We start from the raw sequence: 27,569 nt of genomic DNA on the forward strand, positions 1-27,569 counted from the left end.
CTTCAAAACCCACTTGTAGGCCCGACAGCTGGCCTCCCCGCTCTTCCTCAAACTCAGGGACCCACACAGCAGACACCTGCGATCACACAGCAGACACCTGCGATCACACACCACCCACTCTCTGTAACTGGAAGCTGCCTGAGAGACACTCGAGGCCCGTCTGGCTCCGCCCACGTCTGCGGCCTCCGGGGTTCGAAGTCTCCGCCCCCTCCGAGGAGTTTCCCAAGACCCAGCGCGGCACTTCTCAGCCGCGCTAAGATGGCGACTCCCATGCACCGGCTCATAGCCCGGAGACAGGCGTAAGTAAGGGACCGTTTCGGGCCCCAGGGTGAGCTGGAGACGAGGAGATACGCGTCAACCGACTGATGAGCGGGCGCTGGGATGCGGGGCCGTTTCTGCATCCCCACTGGGGACCGGCGGAGGGTGGGCGTTCTTTTTACACGTCACCTGCTCTCGAGGGTCTCGGGCCCGGGTGGTTAAGTTTGGTGCCCACTGTCTAGCGATTTCGCGGAGGACGACGTACGCTTATATAAGGTCCACGGGTCTGGACAGAGGTTGGTTTGAGGAGAGCCGCCGCATTTGTTTCCTCTGAAGGGGACGCCCAGGAGTTGGTTACTGAGTGGTTTCGTGACGGAGAGTGTGCCTCTCAGCCCACTCAGTCGACCACCCTACGCACGACCAAGGGAGGCTTGAAGCTCTGATCGGACTCCACCACTCTCGCCGAGATACCCTTCAGCCCCCTGTGAAGTCTCAGCTCAGCTGACTTTTCCTGCCCCCTCACTATCGACTTCCCTACAAGCGGCAGAACTGTAAGGCCAACTTTTCTCCCACGCTATCCCCTGGTTTTCTACCATTCATGTACTCTGTCAACAAACGTTTATTCAGTACCTACTGCTCTGTGCAAGAATTTGAATGTAAAAAAAAGAGGTGTTCCAGATAGAATCCCTGCTTTCAGGGAGCTTACATTCTAGTGGTGGAGATAATCAATAAACCAAACAAATTTAGTAAGTACAGTTAGTGATGAGAACTTTAAAGGAAATAAAGTAAGATAAAAAGGAGCCCTGGTGGTGCAATGCTTAAGTGCTCGGCTGCTAACCTAGAGGTTGGTGGTTCAAACTCACCCTTGCTCTGTGGAAGAGGGAGGTGGCAGTTGGCTTTCCTAAAGATTTACAGCCTTGGAAACCCAGTGGGGCAGTTCTACTCTGTCCCATAGGGTCTCTGTGAATTGGAATTGACTCGATGGCAAGGGGTATGGTGTGATGTGTAAGAGGAAAAAACCCACTTAAAATTGGGTGAACTGAAAAGGCATCTCTTAAAAGGTGGAATTTGAACAAAGATTATAAGGGAGGGAAAGGAGGCAGTCATGAGCAGACTTGGGGAAGAGTATCCAGACAATGGCATAATTGCTTTGAGGCTGGAAAAACTTAGTTTTAAGAACTGAAAGAAGGCCATTGTAGCCCATGGGCAAGAGAGAGTGGAACAAGCTAAAATTACAGCGGTTTGTGGCAGACATAATGCAGGAGCCATCCCAAATGTCCCCTTCTTGTAAAGCCTTCTACCAACATGCACACAAACAACCTCAGCCCCTTCATTCTCTCATCATTTCATGCCATCACTGTGTGCACATCTCTAATGCATAGATCACCATATATATTTGTTTATAGTTCTTTTTATATTTACATTTCTAATCTCAGATCCCTGTTCTTTCTCTTTTCCTCTTCATCTGACCCTACTCTCATGAGGAGCTCAAGGAGAGCGTGTAAGGATAAAGACTCAGGGAGTTAGAGAAGTAAACTTGGTTGAAGAGAACTTCAAAGTCACACAGTTCTGAGATCAAGAATGAGGTGATAATAATACTTAATAGGACTGCTAAGTGATGTCACCAGGGTCCCATATCTCCCTGTCTTTCTCTAGTGTGCTCTTTTGGGTGTTGGCTCCACACTTGGATAGGATCTCTCCTTTGGTCCCAAGATAGCTGCCGTATCTAGGGTCCTTTTATGTCCTTTCAGCTTCAACTCCTTCAAATAAGGCAAAAATGATTTTATCTCATTGGTCTTGATTGTGTTACATGACCAACCCTGAACCATGTTTTTGAGAATTGTGAAGCCCTGATTGCCCTAGATTGCATTCGTCGCCCAGTACAATTGGCCATTTTACCATAAACCAATGATGAGCTGGGTGGGAAGGTCAGAAGTGGTGAATGAATGCCGGATTGGCAAAACTAGCCTATGTCTACTGTAAATATGAAGTAAAAACAAGACTTTAGCAACCAAAGAAAATTACCGTTTGTTTTTCACAGTATCAGAAAGATTAACAAAGGTAATGTTTCTAGAGTGTGCCTGGTTTTGGTACATAAGCCACACAGAAATAGAAAACAAATCTTACCTTTAGGAGCTTCTGGTCGTGTTGGGAAGAAAACATGTGCTGTATAATAAAAGATGGTGTCGTATATAGACTAAGTTACCCAGGGATTCAGAGAAGAAGGTACTTTATAGGCTAGGGGAGTCCAGGAATGTTTGGAGAATATACAAGAGTGGAGACAGCAGGAGAGGAGCCTTTACTTTTCATTTTATATTCAACAAAAAGATTTCATTTTATGTATAACGGGCATATATTACTTTCATAATAGTAAGTTTAAAACTTTGTTTTAGGGTTATGAGAAGTGAGGAAGTATATTGTTTTCATTCTTTAATAAACTTTCTGGATTAATAGACAAGGGGTGAGGGTGGAGAGGAATAAAAGAAAAAAAAGAAAGTGAGCCTAAATTTGAACTCCCCATTCAGTATATCTTCCTGGAACTTTTTATTATCAAGCTCCTTTAAGTCAGTTGGGATGAAATTACTTCATCTTGTGAATTATAATGACATCTGCCCATACGTAAGTAGATTGTAGAATCTTGGCACTATCCACTGTCTTCTACTAAACCCTCTACTGGTTTCCATTATTTGCTCGTCAGCATCCAGAGTAGCCATCTAATTTTGCCTTGAAGACGTCTAGTAATGACAAACTCACTACCTCCTGAAGTGAGTTGTTACACTTTTCAAGTCTGTCCAAAAGTTTATGTTGAGCTGGAAGGAAAAGAATATTTATGAAGGCAAAACCTTCTAACTTCCCTGCTTTTGACCCAAGCTGTGATTTCAGTTAGTTAAAAACCCTAAGTGTTTCCCACATGAACTGGCATCAAGTCTGGCCTCCCCTGTCCTGTATTTGTATTGATTTTCTGGAATTCAGTGTCAGACTTACTTTTATCCTTGTTAACTTTCATCTTGTTAGACTTGACACAGAGTTCCAGCCTTTCAAGATCTTTTTAGATCCTGATTTGGTCATCTACCATATTAGCTATCCCTCTCAGCTTTGTGTCAACTGCAGGTTTGATAAATATGAACAACTGTGTCCTCATCCAAGGCATTGATAAAAATGTTGGACAAGACCAAATTGAGGACAAAAACCCTGCAAGCAACCATTGGATACCTCTCTGTATATTTCAGCCCATTAAACAGCACTCTGTCCTTGATGTTCAGCTGATTGTAAATCTACTTAAGGTTCATAAAGGTAATTGTGAGAAACTTCTAAGATGCCTTATTGAAGTACAGATACACAACAGGCAATGAGGTATTAGTCTGTAATGATTTGACACCTAATGATCACGGCTTCTCTTTCTGAGTAGATTTAATAAATCCAGCCAGAATTTTTCATAGAATAGATGTCAAGTTCATTGGTCTAGTTTGTGGAATCTACCTTTTTTCCCCTTTGAAAATCAAAACAGCATTTGACTACCTATAGTCTCTCAGCATCACTCCTGTTTGCCAAAGTTCCTCAGATTACCAGCAGCAGTACAGCAGTCTCACCTGGAAAATCTCTCAGTATGTAGGGGAGTAGTTCACCTGCGCCACGTGACAGTTAAGGTCTCCTTTACCCACTCCTTAGGTATCTTGGGCTTCAATTTTACTCTTTTCATTCTGCGTATAATTTTTTTGAGAGTTAAGACAGGAGCAAAATAAAAATAGTCTTGTTTGCTCTCTGATGACAACATTGGTGTCCTGTTTCCCTAGCACCTCCAATCATGAGCCTGTCTCTTTTTTTGATTCTTTGTGCTTTGAATATAACCAAAACTATAAAACCATTTTTTATGTTCTTGGTATTTTTCATTCAGCTCTTTTTGACAGAAGTCTTCCAGATATTTCTCTTACAGGCTTTTACTACTCTTCTGTACTCTTCCTTAGTTATATGTTCTTTTTAAAAATGTCATTTAAAATATTGTTTTATGATTTTGCATGCAGTCTGTATTCATTATAGAAAAGTTAGGAAATATGCATAAGGGGGAGAAAAAGGATTATAACCCTATACCAAAGATAGTTGTTTACATTTCAGTATGTAACCTTTTAGACCATTTATAACATTTTAAATAGCCTCATAGTATTCTCTGTATGAATACATGTAACTTTTTGGTCAGTTTCTCTGTTGTTTCATAGTTAGGGTTACTTTTTCTTTTATAATTTATTTTATTATTGTTGTCGTTATTGAGATTGTACACAGCAAAACATGTAATTCAGCAGTTCCTTCATGTACCATTTAGTGACATTGATTACATTCTCCCTCTAAGGTTCCTATCTAATTTTTTGAGTTGCTGTTGTCAGTTTGATCCCATATGGATCTTAAAAGAGCATAATGCTCAGGGCAGACATTTTTTACTAGTTAAGCTAAATTATTATTTGGCTTTAAGAAGACTTGAGGGGATCTTTTTAGTTTAAGGTTTAAAGATTATCTCAGGGCAACAGTTCCAGGGATTCATCCAGCCTCCATGGCTCCAGAAAGCCTGGATTTTATGAGAATTTGAAATTCTGTGCTGTATTTTTCCTCTTTTGATTTCAGGATTCTTCTGTGGAATCTTTGATGAAAATTTTCAGTAATGGTGACCAGGCACCATCCAATTCTTCTGGTCTTATGGTAAGGGAGGCAGTTGTTCATGGAGGCAATTAGCTGTACAATCCAATTCCTTCTCCTGTTCCTGGCAATCGTCCTTCTTATATTGCTCCAGGCAAATAGATACCACTTGTTGTACCTTGGATGGCTGCTTGCAAGCCTTTAAGACCCTAGGCACTACTCAGCAAACTAGTAGATACAATAGAATCGCTGAACACGTTATTAGGCCAGTTAACTGGGATGTCCCATGAAACCGTGACCCTAAAACTCCAAACCAGGAACCAAATCACATGAGGTGTTTAGTTGTACATAAGCAGTGTCAGCAGCTATGCTTTGTGTGTGTGATTGTTGTAAATATGTCTATCACACAACTTTTGCCAATTCAACATTTTACAAGGGTACAACTGATTGAAAGTAATTACATTATCGGCTGTGTGGTTTTTTTCATCACAGATGGGTTTATTTTTATAAACCTTATTGTACTGCCACCACACACCTGTAAGTTTGTTATGCTGTCATGGCTTGTGTGTTGCTGTGATGCTGGAAGCTATGCCACTGGTATTTAAAATACCAGCAGGGCCCATAGTAGACAGGTTTCATTGGTGTTTCCAGACTAAGGCAGACTAGGGAGAAGGACCTGGCAATCTGCATCTAAAAAATTGGCCAGTGACAACCTTATGAATAGCAGCCAAACACTGTCTGATATAGGGCTGGAAGATGAGTCCCTAAGTTGGAAGGCACTCAAAATATGACTAGGAAAGAGCTGCTTCCTCAAAGTAGAGTCAGCCTTAATAATGTGAATGGAGTAAAGCTTTCGGGACCTTCATTTGGTAATGTGGCACAACTCAAAACGAGAAGAAACAACTGCAAACATCTGTTAGTAATCAAAACATGGGATGGACAAAGTATGAATCTAGGAAAATTGTAAGTCATCAAAAATGAAGTGGAACGCAAAAAGATCAATCTGCCAGGCATTAGTGAGCTGAAATGGGTGGTATTAGCCATTTTGAATTGGGCAATCATATGGTTTATTATAATGGGAATAGAAATCGCAGAGGAGTGGTGTCACATTAATTGTCAAAAAGAACATTTCAAGATCTAGTCTGAAGTACGGTGCTGCAGTAATAGGATAATATCCATACGCCTACAAGAAAGGCTAGTTAGAAAATTGAAGATTTTTACCAACTTCTGCAATCTGAAGTTGGTAAAACATGCAATTGTAATGCAGAAGTTGGAAATGAAGAAGGATCAATATTTGGAAAATATGGTCTTGGTGATGGAAACAACGCATGAGGTGACATGACAGAATTTTGCAAGACCAATGACCTATTCATTGGAAATACCTTTTTTCAACGGCGTAAGTGGTGACTATACACATGGCCCTTGCTGGATGGAATACATAGGAATCATATTGACTGTATTTGTGGAAAGAGACAACGGAGAAGCTCAATATTATCAGTCACAACAAAGCCAGGGGCTGACTGTGGAACAGACCATCAATTGCTCATATGCAAGTTCAAATTCAAGCTGAAGAAAGTGAAAACAGGTCCACCAGAGCCAAAGTGCAACCTTGAATACATTCTCCCTGAATTTAGAGATCATCTCAAGAATAGATTTGGTGCATTGAACATTAATGACTGCAGACCAGAAGAGTTGTGGGATGACATCAAGGACATAATACCTGAAGAAAACAAAAGGTCATTTCAAAAGGCAGGAAGAGAGAAAAGACCAAAATGGATGTCAGAAGAAAAAAGAGCAGACTTGCTGGTCTGACAAAGACTGGAGAAACCCAGAAGTGTGGCCCCCGGAAACCCTCTTAACTCAGTACTGAAGTCATTCCTGAGGTTCTCCCTTGAGCCAAAGATAGATCTATAGGGCAAACAGTAACACGCGTGAGGAACGTGCTTCATTGTTCAATCATGTATACAAGACTAAATGGGCACAACAACCCAAAAGCAAAGATGAGAAGGCAGGAAAACTGGATGAATGGAAGCAGGGAACGTGGGGTGGAGAAGAGGAGAGCGTTGATACATCACAGGGTTGACAACCGGTATCGCAAAACAATTGTGTATAATTTAGTGAGAAACTAATTTGCTCTGTAAACTTTCACCTAAAGCACAATTAAAAAATAAGTAAAATGCCTGTCACATTAAAAAAAAAAAAAAGTAAGAAGAGACTATGAAAGTTGCTCTTAAACAGAGAGTAATTGAAGTGAATGGAAGAAATGATGAAGTAAAAGAGCTGAACAGAAGATTTCAAAGGCTGGCTCAAGAAGACAAAGTAAATTATTAAATAACAAAATGTGCAAAGACCTAGAGATAGAAAACCAAAAGGGAAGAGTATGCTTGGCATCTTTCAAACTAAAAGAACTGAAGAAAAAATTGAAGCCTTGAGTTGCAATATTGAAAGATTTTATGAACAAAGCATTGAATGACACAGAAAATATCAAAAGAAGATGAAAGGAATACACAGTCACCGTACCAAAAAGAATTGGTCGATATTCAGTCATTTCAGGAGGTAGCATATGATCAAAAAACTGATGGTATTAAAAGAAGAAGTCCAAGCTGCACTGAAGGCATTGACGAAAATCAAGGCTCCAGGAATTGACGGGATGCCAATTGAGTTGTTTCACCAAGTAGATGAAACACTGGAAGTACTTACTCATCTGTGCCAAAAAATTTGAAATAGAGCTACCTGTCCAACCGACTAGAGGAGATCCATATTTGTGTCCATTCCAAAGACAGTTGATCTAACAGAATGTGGAAATTATCAAACAACATCATTAATATCACACAAAAGTGAAATTTTGCTGATGGTTGCAGTGGTACATCGACAAGGAACTGCCAGAAATTCAAGCCGGATTCAGAAGAGGACGTGAAATGAAGGATAGCATTGCTGATGTCAGATGGATCTTGGCCGAAAGCAGAGAGTAGCAGAAGGATGTTGACCTATGTCTTATTGACTGCAAAGGCATTCTACTGTGTGAATCTTAGCAAACTATGGATAACATTGTGAAGAATGGGAATTCCAGAACATTTAATTGTGCTCATGAGGAACCTATACGTAGATCAAGAGGCAGCCTTGGAACAGAACAAGGGATATTCCTTAAAATCAGGAAAGTTGTGAGTCAGGGTTGTATTCTTTTACCATACTTATTCAATCCGTATGCTGAGCAAATAATCCGAGAAACTGGACTACGTGAAGAAGGATGGGGCATCAGGATTGGAGAAAGACATTAATCTTCGACATGTACATGACACAATCTTGCTTGCTGAAAGCGAAGAGGACTTGGAGTACTTACTGATGAAGATCAAAGAGTATAAGCTTCAGTATGGATTACACCTCAACATACAGAAAACAAAAATCCTCACAACCGGACCAATAAGCAAAATCATGATAAATGGAGAAAATATTGAAGTTGTCAAGAGTTTCATTTTACTTGGATTCACAATCAACACCCATTAAAGCAGCAGTCAAGAAATCAAACAACCTATTGCATTGAGCAAATCTGCTGCAAAAGACCTCTTCAAAGTGTTAAAAAGCAGAGGTACCACTATGAGGACTAAGATATGCCTGACTCAAGCCGTGATATTTTCAGTCACCTCATATGCATGCAAAAGCTGGACAGTGAATAAGGGAGACTGAAGAAGAATTGATGCCTTTGAATTATGGTGTTGGCAAAGAATATTGAATGTACCATAAACTACCATCTATATATCGAACGTACCATGAACTACCAAACAAATCTGTCTTGGAGGAAGTACAGCCAGAATGCTCCTAAGAAGTAAGGCTGGCAAAACTTCCTCTCATGTACTTTGGATATGTTATCAGGAGGGATCAGTCCCTGGAGAAGAACATCATGCTTGGTAAAGAAGAGGGCCAATGAAAAATAGGAAGACCCTTAAGGAGATGGATTGACACGGTGGCTGCAACAATGGACTCAAGCATAACATTTGTGAGGATGGCCTAGGACCAAGCAGTGTTGTACATGGGGTCACTATGAGTTGGAACTGACTTGATGGCACCTAACAACGACAACATAATGAACATTCCTACAATTAAAACTTTGTGCATATTCATTATTATCTCTGGGTGAAATGATATGGACATTTTTAAAAGGTAGGTTTGTTGAGGTATAATTTACATACTGTAAAATTCATACTTTTAATTTACAGTTTTACAAATTCCAGCAAATGTATCTATTCATATAACAACCACCAAAATCAAGATATGGAACATTTCTATCACTCAAAACATGCCCTTGTGCCCCTTCGTATTAAACCTTTCTGTTCTCAGCATCTGTCAACCACTAATCTGTTTTCTCTTCCTGTGATTTTTCATTTTCCAGAGTGTTGTATAAATAAAATTACAGTTTATAGTCCTTTGAGTCTGAGTTCTTTCACCTAGATAATGCTTTTGAGATTCATCTAAGTTGTTGCATGTATCAATAGTTCATTCTTTTTTTAAATTACCCTATAGTATTCCGTTGTATAAATGTACCAGTTTGTTTATCCGCTCATCAGTTTAAGATTACTTATATTGTTTCCAGATTTGGGTTATTATGAATAAAACTACTGTAACATTAACGTGTAGACTTTTCTGTGAACGTAAGTTTCCACTTCTGTTGGGTAAATACCTAAAAGTGAGATTGCTGGGTCCTAATGGCAAGTGTGTATTTAACTTTATAAGAAACTGTTTTTATCTTTTCGCTTATCACTATCCATCCACTTGTTCCAGACCAGTAGTTGAAAAGACTTTTCTTTTTCCGATGAATTTGTTTTGTACCTTTGTCAAAAGTCAGTTGTCCGGTTACATCTGAGGGGCTGTTTTTGGACTTCATTCCCTTTCATTTATGTTTGCCTATCCTTACACCAATACCACACTGTTGTGATAACTAGCTTGATAATAAATCTTGAAATCTGTAGATGTTAGTCCTCTTATTTTCTTTTTCACAGTTGTTTTGACTACTCCAAGTTCTTTGAATTTGCATATGAATTTTAGAATTGGTTTATCTGTTTCTGCAAAAGACCCCGGATTTCTGTTGGGATTGCATTGAATCCACAGGATAACTTGGGGAGAAATGATATTTTAACATTATCAAATCTTCTGACCCATCTATACCTGTATCTCTCCATTTATTTCGGTCTTCTTTAATTTCAGCAATGTTTTGTAGTTTTCAGTGTACAGATTTTCTACATCTTTTATCACATTTGTCCACAAATATTGTAAATATTTTTCATTTCAATTTCCAGTTGTTTCTTGTTAGCATATTTTGTATATGTGCCTTTTATCTTGAGACCTTAGTAAGCTCAATTATTATCCCTAGTAACTCTATTTTGGATTCTTAGGGATTTTCTAGGTTGATAATTGTATTTTATGTTATGTTTATTTTTTTGGTATGCACACTTTTAGGATTTTTGATGCATATTTGCCATATTGCCCTTCAGAAATTTTACATTCTTACCAGTACTGAATCAGAGTGCCCATTCTTCACCTTTGGCAACAACAACAACAAAAAACCAAACTGGTTGCCGTCGAGTTGATTCCAATTCATAGCAGCCCTATAGGACAGAGTTAGAACTGCCCCATAGAGTTTCCAAGGAGTACCCGGTGGATTCGAACTGCCAGCCTTTTGGTTAGCAGCTGTAGCTCTTAACCACTACACCACCAGGATTTTCCCTTTGGCAACAATAGGTATTAAAACCAATTTTGCCAATATGGTAGGCATGTCCTAATATTTTTGGTATCAAAAAAGGTCATTACACATAAAAAGGCCATACCATTAAAACACTTCCTTAAGCCTTAGAATATATAATATTTGAATAGGCTATCCTTTTGGGTGGAAAGAAATGCTAATCTTATTTTGATTGTAAAAAACCAAACCCGTTGCCTCTGAGCTGATTCTAACTTACGGCGAGCCTGTCTAATTCAGCAGCTGGAAGATCAGTGTTTTTGGAGTGATTTATTAGTGTTTAGAAATACATCATAAAAGATGTTAATCACAGTTGGACTTTAGATATTCGTGAATGTTCAATTTATAAAAACAAAAAAACACTGTAATAGCTGATGGAAAATGCCATAATAATTTTAATGGCTGGGATCCCAGGTTATGAATTTCTTAATATTTGGAAAACAACCTCTGATTTGGAAAAATAAAAAGTACTTTCTAAGTTATGAGCCACCTCACTCTACCTCGTATTTTCATTGTCAGGAAAAATGGTGAAGGGCTTTGAAACGATTTCTGGGTTGTCCTATCTAGTTCACCCTTCCTGTCTGTGTGACCCTCTGAGGGCCTGCGCCTTTCATTTTCTCTGAGCTATTTTACAACTCTTAAGCTGTAGGAAGCTGGTAGTGTTGTGGAGGATTCTTGACCATAAAAATTGAATGAAATTTATTATTTCCCTGTGGATATTGGCTAGTTTTCAACTATTTATAAATTCAGCGTTCTTGATTACTCATATATGTGTTATTTAAATTTACCTTTGAATCAGTTGCAACATCTTACTGTAGCCTAGTGGCACAATGGGTAAGTACTTGGCTGATGGTTCCTTCATTAATTAATGATTAAAATAAAATTTTGACATATGGTCATTTCTAATTTATATGAGAGTCATGATTACACAGTTCTTCAAAATTATAAATATTTCCAAAATTGGGATGTGTATTAACAATTGTGTGTATATTAAATGTTAGTAGTGCTTTTTTTTTTCCCCCGAAAAGCTAATATTAAGTCCATAAACCAAAACTGGCCCGTTGTCGTCGAGTTGATTCTGACTCATAACAACATTATAGAACAGAGTAGAACTGTCCGACAGGGTTTCCAAGGAGTGGCTGGTAGATTTGAACTGCTGACCTTTTGGCTGGCAGCTGAGTTCTTAACTACTGTGCCACCAGAGCTCCTCCATAGAGTATCATTGAAAAAATGTCAGCAGTCCTCAGAATTTTTCCTGGGTATTACATAGTCAGATAAGCTCTGAAGTTACACTCACGTTTCTGACAGTTGTTTAGAGAAACTTAAGAACTATTACTAGGCAAAAAAAAGGTCACTTTATTATCTTTTAATACTATATCTACCTAAGTAGTCTTGATTCATTACCTGGAGCATTAGTTTTTCTTTTTTTTTTAATTGTGATAAAGCCTTTGCCAGTTTAGCCATCTTTAAGAGTACAATTTAGTGACATTTATTACAGTCACTGTATTGTGCAACCATCACCACTGTCCATTTTGGAATGTTTCTCATCACTGTGAACAGAAACTCGGAGCCCTGGTGGCACAGTGGTTAAAAGCTTGGCTGCTAACCAAAAGGTTGGCAGTTCTAATCCACCAGCCTTTCCTTGGAAACCCTGTGGGGCAGTTATACTCTGTCCTGTAGAGTCTCTACGAGTTGGAACTGGCTCAGTGGCAACGGGTTTGATTTGGTTTTTTTGGTAAACAGAAACTCAGTACCTCTTAAGTAATAACTCCGCCATTTCCTGTTACCCCCAGCCCCTTGAAACCACTGATAAACTTTTGTCTCTACACAGTTGCTTACTCGAAGTATTTCATTAAGTGGGGTCATACAGTATTTGTCCTTTTGTGTCTGACTTATGTCACTCAGCATATGTTTTCAGAATCCATCCATGACGTAGTATGTATCAGAACTTCATTTTTCTTTATGGGTACATAATATTCATTGTGTGTATATACCACATTTTGTTTATCCAGTGATCTTTTGATGAACCCTTTCTACCTTTGGGCTATTGTGAATAATGCTGCAGTGAACACTGGTGTACAAGTATGTCTTTGAGCCCCTTTTCAAGTTCCTTGGTTATATAACTAAGAGTGGAATTGCTAGGTCATGTGGTATTTCTTTCTGAGGTACTGCCAAACTGTTTTCCACAGTGTCTGCACCATTTTACATTCCCACATTCTTACCAACACTGGTCATTTTCTGTCTTTCTGATAATAGCCATTCTAGTGGGTGTGATGATCCTTTACTTTGTCTTCTCTAGCTGGCCTTTGAAATCTTCTGTTCAGCTCTTTTACGTCATCGTTTCTTCCGATCGCTTTAACGTCAAGCCTTTAGTTGTGATAGCAAGGGATTCTGTGGACAAAATATTGAACAATGCAGGAATCATCAAAAGAAGATGGAAGGAATACACGGAGCCACTGTACAAAAAGAACTGGTGTACGTTCAGTCACTTCAGGAGGTAGCATATGATCAAGAACTGATGATACTGAAGGAAGAATTTCCAAGCTGCTCTGACGACACTGGCAAAAAAGAAGGCTCCAGGAATTGATGGAATACCAACTGAGTTTTTTCAACAAACAGATGCAGTACTGGAAGTGGTCACTTGTCTATGCCAAGAAATTTGGAAGACAGCTACCTGGCCAACTGACTGGAAGAGATTCATATTTATGCCTATTTCAAAGACAGGTGATCCAACCGAATGCGGACATTATCAAACAGTATCATTAATATCACACGCAAGTAAAATTTTGCTGAAAATCATTCAAAAGCAGTTGTAGCATGTCTTGGGCTGGGTTCTCTAGAGAAGCAAAACCAGTAAAGCATATAAATATATGTAGAGATTTATATCAAGGCAACAGCTCACACGATTGTAGAGGCTGGAACGTCCCAAATCTGTGGATCAGGGTAGAGGCTTCTCTTGATACACGTAGCTGTAGCGCTGGCGAACCCAAGATCAGCAGGTCAGAGAGCAGGGCCCTTGATCACAGGCTGTGAAGATGGATGAATCCTAAGATTGGCAGATAAGCTGATAGCTCAAGTCCCAAGGACCGGAGGCCAGATGAATAGGAGACAGCCACAGAATCCAGAGTGAGCAAAAAAGCCAGAACTTCTGCGTGTATTCAAATGCAGGCCACACCCCCCTGAGGACACTCCCTTTCAACTGGTTGGGTACTCACAGCAGATTCTATCATGGGAATGATCACATATAAACACCGAGAATTATGCCCCAGCCAAGTTGACATTCAGTCTTAACCATCACACAGCAATACATAGACAAGGAACTGCCAGAAATTCAAGCCAGATTCAGAAGAGGATGTGGAAGGAGGGATGTCATTGCTATGTCAGATGGATCCTGGCTGAAAGCAGAGAATATCAGAAAGATGTTTACTTGTTATTGACTGTGCAGAGGCATTCTAACAATATTGTGGATAGCATTGCAAAGAACGGGAATTCCAGAACTGTCTGTATGCTGAGCAAATAACCTGCGAAACTGTACCACAGCTTTAGGATTGGAGGAGGACTCATTAACAACCTGTGTTACACAGATGAAACAACCTTGCTCGCTGAAAGTGAAGAGGACTTGAAGCACTTACTGATGAAGATCAAAGACTACAGCCTTTAGCATGGATTACACCTCAACATACAGAAAACAAAAATCCGCACAACTGAACCAATAAACAGTATCATGATAAACGAAGAAAAGGTTGAAGTTGTCAAGGATTTCATTTTACTTGGACTCACAATCAGCACCCACAGAAGCAGCAATCAGGAAATCAAATGAGGCATTACATTGAACAAATCTGCTGCAAAAGACCTCTTTGAAGTGTTAAAAAGCAAAAATGTCACCTTGAAACCTAAGGTGGGCCTGACCCAAGCCATGGTGTTTTCAGTTGCCTTGTATGTATGTGAAAGCTGGGCAATGAATAAGAAGGACCTAAGAAGAATCAATACCTTTTAATTATGTTCTTGGTGAAGGATATTGAATATACAATGGACTGCCAAAAGAATGAACAAATCTGCCATAGGAGTACAGCCAGAATGTTCCTTAGGAGCAAGAATGGCGAGACTTCATCTCACATATTTTGGACATATTATCAGGAGGGATCAGTCCCTGAAGAAGGACATCATGCTTGGCGAAATAGAGGGTCAGGCAAAAAAGAAGAAGACCCTCAATGAGATGGATTGACACAGTAGCTGCAGCAGTGGACTCAAGGATAACAACGATTGTGAGGATAGCGCAGGATCGGGCACCGTTTCGTTCTCTTGTGCATAGGGTCATTATGAGTCAACTGACTGGACAGCACCTGACAAGAACAGTGGGTGTGAAGTAGTATCTCATTGTGGTTTTTAGTAGTGTTTCCCTAATGACTAGTGACATTGAGCATCTTTTCATGTGCTTATTGACCATTTGTATGCCTTTGGGTAAATGTCTTTTCAAGTCCTTTACGCATTTTTTCACTGGACTTTTTGTCTTTTTATTTTTAATAACTTGTGCTTTAAGTGAAAGTTTACAAATCAAGTCAGTCTCTCACATGAAAACTTACATACACCTTGCTAGATACTCCCATTTACTCTCCCCCTAACGAGACAGCCTGCTCTCTCCCTCCACTCTCTTTTTTCATGTCCATTTCGCCCGCTTCTAACCCCCTCTACCCACTCATCTCCGCTCCAGGCAGGAGATGCCACTCCTCACCAGCATCCTTCTCCAACCCATTGTCCAGTCCAATCCATGTCTGAAGAGTTAGCTTTGGGAATGGTTCCTGTCCTGGGGCAACAGAAGGTCTGGGGACTATGACTACCGGGGTCCTTCCAGTCTCAGTCAGACCATTAAGTCCGGTCTTTTTATGAGAATTTGGGGTCTGCATCCCACTGTTCTTCTGCTCCCTTAGGGGTCCTCTGTTGTGTTCCCTGTCAGGGCAGTCATTGGTTGTAGCCAGGCACCATCTAGTTCTTCTGGTCTCAGGATAACGTAGTCTCTGGTTCATGTGGCCCTCTCTGTCTCTTGGGCTCATGATTACCTTGTGTCTTTGGTGTTCTTCATTCTCCTTTGATCCAGGTGGGTTGAGACCAATTGATGCATCTTAGATGGCTGCTTGCTAGCGTTTAAGACCCCAGACACCACTCTTCAAAGTGGGATGCAGAATGTTTTCTTAATAGATTTTATTATCCCAGTTGACTTAGATGTCCCCTGAAATCATGGTCCCCAGACCCCTGCCCCTGCTGCACTGGCCTTCGAAGCATTCAGTTTATTCAGGAAACTTCTTTGCTTTTAGTTTAGTCCAATTGTGCTGACCTCCCCTATATTGTGTGTTGTCTTTCCCTTCACCTAAAGTAGTTCTTATCTTCCAACTAATTAGTGAATCCCCCCCTCACCTCCCCACCCCCCCTCTTCTCGTAACCACAAAAGAATGTTTTCTTCTCAGTTTAAACTGTTTCTGGAGTTCTTATAATAGTAGTCTTATATAATATTTGTCATTTTGCAACTATTTTTTTTTTTTTTAATTTCACTCAGCATAATGCCTTCCAGGTTCCTCCATATTATGAAATGTTTCACAGATTCCTTACTGTTCTTTATCGATGCATAGCATTCCATTGTGTGAATATACCATAATTTATTTATCCATTCATCTGTTGATGGGTACCTTTGTTGCTTCGGTTGTTTGTCTTTTTGTTGTTGAGTTGTAGCAGTTCTTTATATATTCTAGATATTAAACCCTTAGCAGATATTTGGTTCCCAAATATTTTATACCATTCCGTAGATTGTCTCATCACTTTGTTGGCGAAGTCCTTTGATGCACCAAAACTTTTTGATGAAGTCCAGTTTATCTATTTTGACTTTTGTTGCTCATGCTTTTGGTGTTATATCTAAGAATGCATTGTCAAAACCTACGTCTTGAAGCGTTACCCATATGTTTTCTTCAGGGAGTTTTATGGTTTTAATTCTTATTTTTAGGTCATCGATCCATTTTGAATTAGTTTTCATATATGGTAGGAGGTATGGGTCCGATTTCATTCTTTGTCATGTGGAGATCCATTTGTCCCAGTACCATTTGTTGAAGAGACTATTCTTTTCCCATTGAATTGTCCTGGTACCTTTGTCAAAAATCAGCTGACCATGGATGTATGGAGTTTATTTCTGGACTATCAATTCTATTCCATTGGTCTATATGACTACCCTCATACTAGTACCACACTATTTTGATTACTTAGAGCTTTATAGAATGTGTTGAAATCAGGAAGTTCAAGTCCTCTTTGTTCTTTTTCAAGATTGTTTTGGCTGTTCAGGGCCCTGTGCCATTCCATATGAATTTGAGAACTGACATTTGTATTTTTCCCAAAAAAGCCTGTTAGAATTTTGATAGGGATTACATTGAATCTATAAATCTCTTTGGGTAGTATTGATACATTAAGTCTTCCACTCCATGAGCATGAAATTTCTTTCCTTTTATTTAAGTCTTCTTTAATTTCTTTGAGCAATGTTTTGTATTTTCAGTGAACTAGTCTTTCCCCTCCCTGATTAAATTCATTCCTAATTATTTTATCCTTTTAGATGCAGTCGTAAATGGAATTTTTTTTCTTAATATTTTTTCAGGTAATTGATCATTGGTAAGAAACACAACAGATTTTTTGTGCATTGATATTGTACCCTGTGGCTTTGCTAACTTCATTTATTAGTTCTAGTAGCTTTCTTACGAATTCTTTGGGGTTTTCTATGTAATCATGTCATTTATCAATACAAATAGTTTTACTTCTTCCCAGTTTGAATACTTTTTCTTTCTTTCTTTCTTTGTCTAATTGCTCTGACTAGAACTTCCAGTACAGTGCTAAATAGCAGTGATGAAAGCAGACATCTTTGTCTTGTTCCTAATCTTAGGGGGAAGCTTTCAGTCTTTCAGTACTGAGTATGATATTAATATAAATGCCTTTTTATCATGTTCAGGAATTTTCCTCCTACTTCTAGTTTGTTCAGTGTTTTTATCATGAAAGGGTGTTGGATTTTGTCAAATCCTTTTCTGTACCAATTGAGATAGTCATGTGGTTCTTTTTTTTTGTCCTATTAATTACTGTAATGTTCTGTACATTAGGACCCTTATGGCACAGTAGTTAAGACCTTGGCTGCTAACCAAAAGGCCAGCAGTTCAAATCCACCAGCCACAACTTGGAAACCCTGTTCGGCAGTTTTGCTCCATCCTGCAGGGCCACTATGAGTCGGAATCAATTCAATAGCAGTGGGTTTGGTTTGATTTTTGGTTTTATACGTTGATTTTTATTGATTTTATTGAGCCAGTCTTAGATTCCTGGGATAAATCCCACTTGATCATGGTGTGTAATCCTTTTAATATGTTGTTGGATTCGGTTTGCTCATATTTTGTTGAGGATTTTTGCATCTCTACTCAGTATAAGGGATACTCGTTTGTAGTTTTCTTATGATGTCTTTATCTGGCCTTGGTATCATTGCATCTGTACTCAGTATAAGGCATACTAATCTATAGTTTTCTTATGGTGTCTTTATCAGGCATTGATATCAGAGTAATACTGGCCTCGTGTAATGAGTTAGATGGTATCCCTCTTCTATTTTTTGAAAGAGTTTAAGAAGAATTGATGTCAACTCTTCTTTAAATCTTTGGTAGAATTTCCCAGTGAAGCCATGTGACCTAGGCCTTCTCTTTGTTGGGAGGTTTTTAATGACTGGTTTAATTTCTTGTTATGCATCTGTTGGGAGTTTCTATTTCTGTTTGAGTCAATTTAAGTACTTTGGGTGGTACGAACGGTTAATACACTCTTTTGTCACAGTTAATACACTCTCTTGTCATGTAAAGTACATACATAGTAGCCTCAGTTGGCTTCTTCGTCCACAGAACTTAAAATATTTACCATCTGGGCCTTTTCATAAAAGAAGTTTGTTGACCCCGATCTAAAATCTTTTCAAACTCACTAATTCTAATGATTTCAAAATATTTTATCTGTAGATTCTTTTGGATTTCCGAATATCATCAGTGAGAAATGACAGTTTTATTTCTTCCTTTCCAATTCTTTCACATATTTTTCTTCCCTTGCTGTATCTTAATTTCAATGATCACAATTTTTCTTGGTTTCCTAGATGACTAGAAGCTGAGCTGCAGTCCCTGTGAGGTTTGGTTTATTCCTAGGGTACGCCTTCTGGAGTTACTAATTCTGGATACAAAAGTTTGTCTCCTTAGCTTGTAATAAGTGATGCTTAGTCTCTTTAGATGGGCAAATATCCCCAGGACAAAAGCTGACTTAAATGCAGGACTGGCCACACTGGATTTTGATCTTCTATTATATCTTAGCTTGGTTATTCTTTACCCCTTGCAATTTCTCTGATGCCTCAGCAGATTTTTAAAAATATTTTGACCCACTTTTCTGGTTCTGAGCCAAAAGGTTGGTCTGAATTACCTAGGCTGCCAATACTAGAATGAAATTGAGGAGCCAGAATTTACAGTTAATTCTATCTGACTCCAAGGTCCGCATTCTTTTTTTTTATTTTTTTAATGTGCTTTAAGGGAAAGTTTACAAATCATCAGTCTCTCATACAAAAATTTATATACACCTTGCTATATACTCCTAGTTGCTCTCCCCCTAATGAGACAACATACTCCTTTCCACTCTCTATTTTTGTGTGCATTTGGCCGGCTTCTGACCCCCTCTGCCCTCTCATCTCCCATCCAGACAGAAGGTGCCCACATAGCCCCATATGTCTACTTGATCCAAGAAGCTCACTCCTCACCAGTATCATTTTCTATCCCATAGCCCAGTCCAATCCCTGTCTGAAGAGTTGGCTTTGGGAATGGTTCCTGCCTTGGGCTAACAGAAGGTCTGGGACCATGACCTCCCAGGTCCTAGTCTCAGCCAGACCATGAAGTCTGGTCTTTTTATGAGAATTTGAGGTCTGCATCCCACTGCTCTCCTGCTCCCTCAGGGCAAGGTCCACACTGTTGATAACCTAACCGTATTAGTGTCCTAATACATTTTATGGAGCTTTAGACCTTAAAAATAAACATGATCTTATATATTGTATCGTTTATGCTTTTCAGGGTAGATAATGTCACAAGTCAAAAACTTAAGCTTTGTATTCTATTTTTTGCTCTATAGGGAAGCCAATAAGCAACACGTAAGATGTCAGAAATGTTTAGAATTTGGACATTGGACTTATGAATGCACAGGAAAAAGAAAATACCTACACAGGCCTTCAAGAACAGCGGAACTAAAAAAAGCTTTAAAAGAAAAAGAAAACAGGTTATTATTACAACAAAGGTAAGTTTACGTGTGGTGTCCAAAGGAATATTATTTTCTTGTTTATGTCAATAGGACTTACTAAGGGACTAAATTTCTCATGGTGATTGTCCAGATTTAAATTCTAGTACTCCCTGTTTAATGAGTGCAAGCTTCACATCTATACCATTAAGGTCAATACTGTTATTATCGCCATTTTACATATGAAGAAACCTTTGTTCACAGAGAGGTTGAGTAACTTGCTCAGTGTCACGTAACTAATAAGCGAAAAAGTTAGATTTAAACTAGTCAGCCTGTCTCCACAGTCCATGCTCTTAATCATTTGACTTCTGCTTCAACTGCCAGTGAAATGACAACAGAATCCCATAAGTAGATTATATGAGCTGATGTAGAAAGTGCTCCAGGACACGTTAAGTATAAAAGCAAGGTAGAGAACAGTATATATGATAAGTGCCATTATTTATGCTTGGAAAAGAAAGAAATAGTATTTTTATTTGGATATATAAATGATGACAGGAGGGAGGGAGAAGGGTATTCACTAATTAGATAGTAGATAAGAACTATTTTAGGTGAAGGGAAAGGTAACACACAATACAGGAGAGGTCAGCACAGCTGGACTAAACCAAAGTAAAGAAGTTTCTTGAATACAACCAAGCGCTTTGAAGGCCAGAGCAGCAGGGATGGGGACTTGGGAACTGTGGTTTCAGGGGACATCTAGGTCAATTGTCATAACAAAATGTATTAAAAAAACGTTCTGCATCCCACTTTGGTGAGTGGCATCTGGGGTCTTAAATGCTAGCAAGTGGTCATCTAAGATACATCAGTTGGTCTCAACCCACCTGGAGCAAAGGAGAATGAAGAACACCAAAGACGTAAAATAAGGTAAAGATGGGCCCAAGAGACAGAAAGGGCCATATAAACCAGATACTACATCGACCTGAGAATGAAATACCTGGATGGTGCCCGGCTACCACCGATGACTGCCTTGACAGGGAACATAACAGAGAATCCCTGATGGAGCAGGAGAACAGTGGGATGCAGATCTCAAATTCTCGTAAAAAGGCCAGACATAATGATCTGACCGAGACTAGAAGGATGCTGGAGATCATGGTCCCCGGACCCTTCGTTAGCCCAAGACTGGAACCATTCCTGAAGCCAACTCTTCAGACAGGGATTGGACTGGACTATAAGACAGAAAATGATTCTGGTGAGTAGTGAGCTTCTTGGTTCAAGTAGACACATGAGACTATCTGGGTGGCCCTTGTCTGGAGGAAACATGAGAAGGCGTGGGGGACAGGAGCTGGTTGAATGGACATGGGGAATACAGGGTAGAGAGGAGGAGTGTGCTGTCTCAGTGGGAAAGCAGCTAGGAATACATAGCAAGGTGTGTATAAGTTTTTTATGAGAGACTGACTTGATTTGTAAACTTTCACTTAAAGCACAATAAATAATAAGAATAAAAACTAATAATTGATAATAATACTTCTAGAAGGAGACTAGAATATTATTTACCCTTTTATGTCCTTTGAATAAAGCCTTTTTAAATTCCTATGAAATGAGTAAGGCAACGTGCTTTAGAGAAACTGAAGTGTGAAGGTCTTGGATCTACTTAGTGCTACAGATTAGAAGAAGTAGCATCTTCATCTTCATAAGGACTGTTAGCTGTAATAATAGTGTCATAAACATCTGGGCTTTAAGGCAACGATCTTCAGTTTTTGGACATGCCTCTTCAAAGGTTATGCAGAATGGATAGGTAATCAATTTCTAGACTACCAACATTCATATGAAATGTCAAAAAAATAAGTCTACATAAGAACTTGCCTGTTGGTCCTCATTTTCCATTTCCTCTTTCCCATAGCTTTTTTCTAATTTCGCAAAAGAAAGGCATACCTCTCACTTATGTCTAATCTTACCTCGGTGTGTTGTCCTCGTGTGTAAAAACCTAGAGGATTTTTCACAATATAAAAAGTGTGTTTGTATTGAGAAAGTGAATGGCCATAATTATTGGGAACATGTTTTTTAGTAAGTTTTTTCCTAATAAAATCAAAGGAGGACCTAATTGAGTTCTCAGTTTAAAAATATATTTTAATCATCGATAATTACTTCTGGAATATAACATAATAGTTCAAAGAATTGAGTGACATTATTGTAATAAAACTCTTTCTGTTCTCATATACTTATTTAGATTAACAAGGTTGCTTAATGCTAAATCTACAAAAATTAAAAAATATTAATAAAATTGATGCTGAACCCTGTCACGTTCTAGCAATATTTATCCATGGGTACATAAACTCAGAAAGAAAAAACATGCCATTAAGAGATATATTTCCAATAGTTTTTTTCTTTATAACAGTTACTAAATTTATAACATGCTTTTACATTTTTTTAATCAATTGTATTCCAATAATAATTGTATCCGTTACTCAGTTCAGAATTTTAAACACCTTTAAAGCCTATGATCACAGGAAATTAATACAATTTCAAGTTGTGTATATTTTTACTGTGGAAAAGTTTAAGTGATCGCTAAAATTTTCAGGCATAAAAATATATTAGAAAATGTTCAATATGGAAAATAGAATAACAATACAAGTTCAGAGAAGAAAAAGGATGATGTAAAATTACCGACTGTTAAACAGGCTTATATATTACTAAAGGGGATGATGGCAGGTATCACATTATTAGGGTCTTTAGTTTCCACTGGATACATTTACAAGAAGGAAATAGCAATTTTCTCTTAAAAATAACAATATATGTAATATGAGTATATATAATTTGCCTTTGCAAATATTAAAACTTAAAATAAAAAATGTAGGAGGGGAGAAACCGTTTTTCAAAATTTTTTATTAGGTACATAAGCAAAAAATGTTTGGAGACCACAATCATAAAGAATAAAATATGAGAGAAAGAATAATTTCATTTCAACATTTATTTTTGTTTTTCTACATTAATTGTGTCACACAAGTATCTTGGTGTTAAAAATGCATACGACTGTGAGATTAAATAAAGGCTGCTGATTTCGGTTCAGTGTTAGAACGATTGCTATGTATGAGTTTTGGTGACGTGGAATTTTTTTTAAGTTGTATTTTAGATGAAGGTTTACAAGACAAACTAGTTTCTCCTTGAACAGTTAGTACACACATTGTTCTATGACGTTGGTTAACAACCCCACAACATGTCAACACTCTCCCTTCTCAACCCTGGGTTCCATATTACCCGCTTTCCTGTCCCCTCCTGCTTTCCAGTCTCTGCCCCAGGGCTGGTGCGCCCCTTTAGTCTTGTTTTGTTCCGTGGACCTGTTGAGTCTTTGGCTGAAGGGTAAACCTCAGGAGTGACCTCATTACTGAGCTGAAACGGTGTCGGGGGCCATACTCTCAGGGTGTCTCCAGTCTCTGTCAGGCCAGCAAGTCTGGTCTTTGTTTTTGAGTTAGAATTTTGTTCTACATTTTTCTTTAGGTCTGTCCAGGACTCTCTATTGTGATCCCTGTCAGAGCAGTCAGTGGTGGTAGCCGGGCACCATCTCGTTGTACTGGACTCAGTCCGGTGGAGGCAGTGGTAGATGTGCTCCATTAGTCCTTTGGACTAATCTTTCCCTTGTATCTTTAGTTTACTTCATCCTTTCTTGCTCCCGAAAGGGTGAGACCAGTGGAGTATCCTAGATGGCCTCTCATAGGCTTTTAAGATCCCGGATGCTACTCACCAATGTAGAAGGTAGAACATATTCTTTATAAATTATGTTATGCCAGTTGAGCTAGATATTCCCACAGATCACGGTCCCCACAGCCCTCAACCCAGCAATTTCAGTTCCTCAGGGAGTTCGGATGCATCTGTGGAGCTACCACGGCCTTGCCTTGTACAGGTTGTGTTGGCTTCCCAAGTATTGTGTACTGTCTTTCCCTTCACCAAAGTTTCCACTTTTCTATTAAGTGTTTTTCCATCCCCACCCCTCGCTTCCCTCATAACCATCAAAGATTGTTTCTTTTTGTATGTAAACCTTCTCATAAGTATTTATAGTAGTGGTCTCATACAATATTTGTCCTTTTGATTGACTTATTTCACTCAGTGTAAGGCCCTTCCACATTCATCCAGAACATGGAATTCTTGTGGTCTGAATTAATAAATGATTCAATAAATAATTCCACTGTGTAAGGCAACTTTACATAAGTACATATTTATGTTTGAAAACTCAGGAAAAAGGAATGAGAGGAAATGTAGAAAAGTGCAGAAAATAGAAATATTAGATTTACAAGACAGTGCTATGACGAGAGAAGTAATTCGGTAATTTGCAAACCTGATTTCGTATACATGTTGTTTGGCAGAAGTATAGTAGCAAGCCATTTGTATATTTCATTCAAAAATCACTAGACTTTGTTCTTTATAATGTGAGGGTACACAGTTTTGAGGTATTAAGTTTCTGGTTTTAAACAGTAAAGAACTGAACATTTGGGGGACATGCAGAAAAAGAAATGATTATTTTAAATTAAAAGGCTGCTCTTTGTATACGAAGTGGCCATTTATAATTTGACTCTGGAAGCTCACATTCTGCCCTTGTTTGCTTTATTATATATTGTTCAGTAAGTAGTTGATTTAGGCGTGTCAAACTAAGTTGTAAACTAAAAGAAAGTCAAATTGGTGCGTTTAGTCAACGACTAACGTAACTGGCTTTTTTTTTTTTTTAAATGATGTGTTTTTGGTGAAGGGTTTACACAGCGGTTTAGGTTCCCATTCAACAGTCTACAAAAGTTGTTCGGTGACATTGGTTACATTCTTCACAATATATGAACATTCTCATTATTTTCGTTCTGGTTATTGTATTTCCCTTAATCTAGTTTCCCTGCTCCCTTACATTCTCATCTTTGTTTTAAAGTAATTGTTGACCACTTAATATAACTGCTTTTAAGGTACAGGTAATAAAATCTGTCTTGCTTAAGTGCTGGTAAATTTGGCTGCATTTACCGTATTCAGCCTACAATAGGAAACTTTCTACTTGGTTATAATGAGAAATACTGTACCCTAAGCACCCTACAATAGGAAACTTTCTACTTGGTTATAATGAGAAATACTGTACCCTAAGCACATGTAAAAAAAAAAAAATTTTTTTTTTTTTTATTAAGCACATGTTATAAAAGCCAAAGTGCTTCTCCAATGTGAAACAGTTTTGGGAATAGCAGAAGGGTTTGTCTGAGCTGTGTATAATCACTCTGTTAACAGGAACTTTCCCCCTTTTTGTTCATCAGCATTGCAGAAACTAATATAGAAAGAAAGACCAAGAAAAAAAGGTATGTGTGGCTTTAGAAGTCTTATGTAGATAATATGTAATAGCATAGTTGGAGGGATTAGGAAGAGTGATTTTAAAATAATAGTCATGAGATTTGGATCTGAGGTCAATTGTTAGCGATTAATGAGAGTACCATTGTGTTTCTGATATGTTCCTCTTATTTTCTGTGAGGAATTTATTGCCTCCATTTCTCCTTTTTCACCAACCTTCCAGAGCCTGTATAGCTAGAAATAGTAAACAATTGTCTTCTTTTGGCTTAGAATAGGAAATGTTATTAGAGTGGTAAGAAATTGTTGGCCAGCTACGTCTGGTCTGAAGTAGTTAAAATAAAGATTTACCAGTTTACATGAAGTCTAAATAAACCCAGTTGTTACGATGCGATTTTATTTTGACGTTATTCACTCTGGAACATAATATAGTAGGTATACTTACCTTGAACTGCTTCTAAGAGAGTTAAATTGCTGAAGTAAGAAAAAGACCTTGTAAAGGGGAGAAGGGTTTACAACAATAAGACAGTTCTCAAAGCATCAAATAATAGGAGTAGCATGCTAGCAAAGCTTCAGTGTTTATGTATGTGTAGATAGATAGATAAATGAAATTGCTTTTAAACATTCTATGAAGTGGCAGCTTTCCATGCACCTAACTGTTCCTTGCCTTATAGGTCTAAGAGTGTAACCAGTTCCAGTAGCAACAGCAGTGACAGTTCAGCCAGTGATTCTTCATCAGAGAGTGAAGAGACCTCTACCTCATCCTCCTCAGAGGATAGTGACACTGATGACAGCTCCTCCAGCTCGTCATCTTCAGCCTCCTCTACAAGCTCTTCCTCCTCGTCTGATTCAGACTCAGATTCCAGCTCCTCCAGTAGCAGCAGCACCAGCACAGATAGCAGCTCTGAGGATGAGCCGCCAAAGAAGAAGAAAAAGAAGTAGAGTCGCTTCATCCACATTGGACTGAAGAACTGAAGACATTAATGTACTTCTCAAAAGAGAATTTAGACTATGTTAAGACCAAATAGATTAACTGGTCAAAATTTCTAGGGTTCAGAAGTTTCTGAATGTTTTACATTATGAGAGCATAAATATCATTAATTATGAATTACATACGTGAAGACTTCTTTATTTTAAGGAGTTTTGTTTTGCTTTTTTATTTTTAAAATGTATCTCTAAAATTTAATCAAAGCTGAAATCCAGTAAGTCTGTTTTTGTGATGTAACCTATCTTTTTTCCCTGTGAATTAAATGCCATACTTTATTATATGTTAATGGTATGTGTCCATTTTCAGGATTATGCATCAGAGTATCTGGCAGTGAATTTCTAATGCTTTTGGCTATGTGGTATTATGTAAGATTTAATAATATTTGCTATATGAGTTTTCCTACTGTTAATAAATGTGCTCTATTTTTATGTTTATGTTCAAAAATTTTTTCTGAATTCTTGTTCTAAATGAAAAATTCAAGGAACCTGTTAATATATTTACACCTTTTGAATGGTACAAATCAAGTTGTTGTGTTATATAGTTCATTGTTATCTGGTTCCTTAAGTTCTTAGAGTTGCACTTTTCTGATGAAAATCATTCTAGAGGAACCTAAAAAGGAAAAAAGATCTGAAATTACTTTGAAGTCTAATCTTGGTGCCTTTTGATAAATCCAGTAAATCAGAAAAGAAAATAGCCATGTAAAAGGCTAAAAGTGATATAAATATCTTTCTGGAGTAACATACTACTATCACAGGTACCATTCAAAGGGAAAAAGAAGGTAGGAAGAAGAGAGAGAATTTTTTTTTTACAGAAAATTAGGGCAATGTTGGTTGCCATTTATGAAAAAGATTTTTTTAAACTTTCATAAAGATTGCCTTTTGCCATTTTTACAATTACTATATGACTGTTTATATGGGGTCACATATGACTGTCTACTACATAAATATGAATGACTCAGATGAATCTGCTATGTTTACATAGCCTATACACAGTTGAAATCTAGCATGAAAGGTTAGAAACAAAATACTGCACATTATTTCTTGAAAGTAAAATCCTCTGTTGTTGTGATGAGATGATTTGGTTTAATGTCACATTGTTCTGTGATGTCTTTTGAGCTTTTTTGAAAGAGATATTTGTACAAAAGTCTTGGTTGGGATTCTATATAGTGAAAACAATGACTATTAAGTCTTTTTTATATTTTTATGAGAGAGTAGTGGAAAATTACTTTTGAAGAAAATGAGCTTCTATTTAAATGTTGAAATATATATATAGTGAGTTTAAGGAGCCTGTACTTACTTGTCCGTTCTACAGAACCATCTGTTTTCAGTGATTGTAAATAAACTTTCAAAACATTTGAAAGGCTCCATACAGAATGTATTAATTGACGGTAAATTTAATAAATTACTAATC

At 38.2% G+C, this 27,569-nt stretch overlaps 1 protein-coding gene across 2 annotated transcripts; it reads left to right on the forward strand.

The window, feature by feature from the left end:
• Window positions 1-228: 228 nt before the first annotated feature.
• On the forward strand, window positions 229-27,569 carry ZCCHC10 (zinc finger CCHC-type containing 10). Of its 2 annotated transcripts, XM_049872425.1 has the most exons (5): window positions 229-299; window positions 19,769-19,930; window positions 20,902-21,116; window positions 25,144-25,185; window positions 25,846-25,931. In XM_049872425.1, exons 1-4 carry the CDS (start codon window positions 259-261, stop codon window positions 25,161-25,163), a joined length of 438 nt encoding a protein of 145 aa, XP_049728382.1. In that variant the 5' UTR covers window positions 229-258; the 3' UTR covers window positions 25,164-25,185; window positions 25,846-25,931. The 2 variants fall into 2 exon arrangements, with proteins under 2 accessions (XP_049728382.1, XP_049728375.1); XM_049872418.1 differs by lacking the exon at window positions 20,902-21,116 and having other exon boundaries at window positions 25,846-27,569.

The sequence above is a fragment of the Elephas maximus genome, chromosome 2, assembly GCF_024166365.1.
Source record: "Elephas maximus indicus isolate mEleMax1 chromosome 2, mEleMax1 primary haplotype, whole genome shotgun sequence".
Classification (NCBI taxonomy): Eukaryota; Metazoa; Chordata; class Mammalia; order Proboscidea; family Elephantidae; genus Elephas; species Elephas maximus.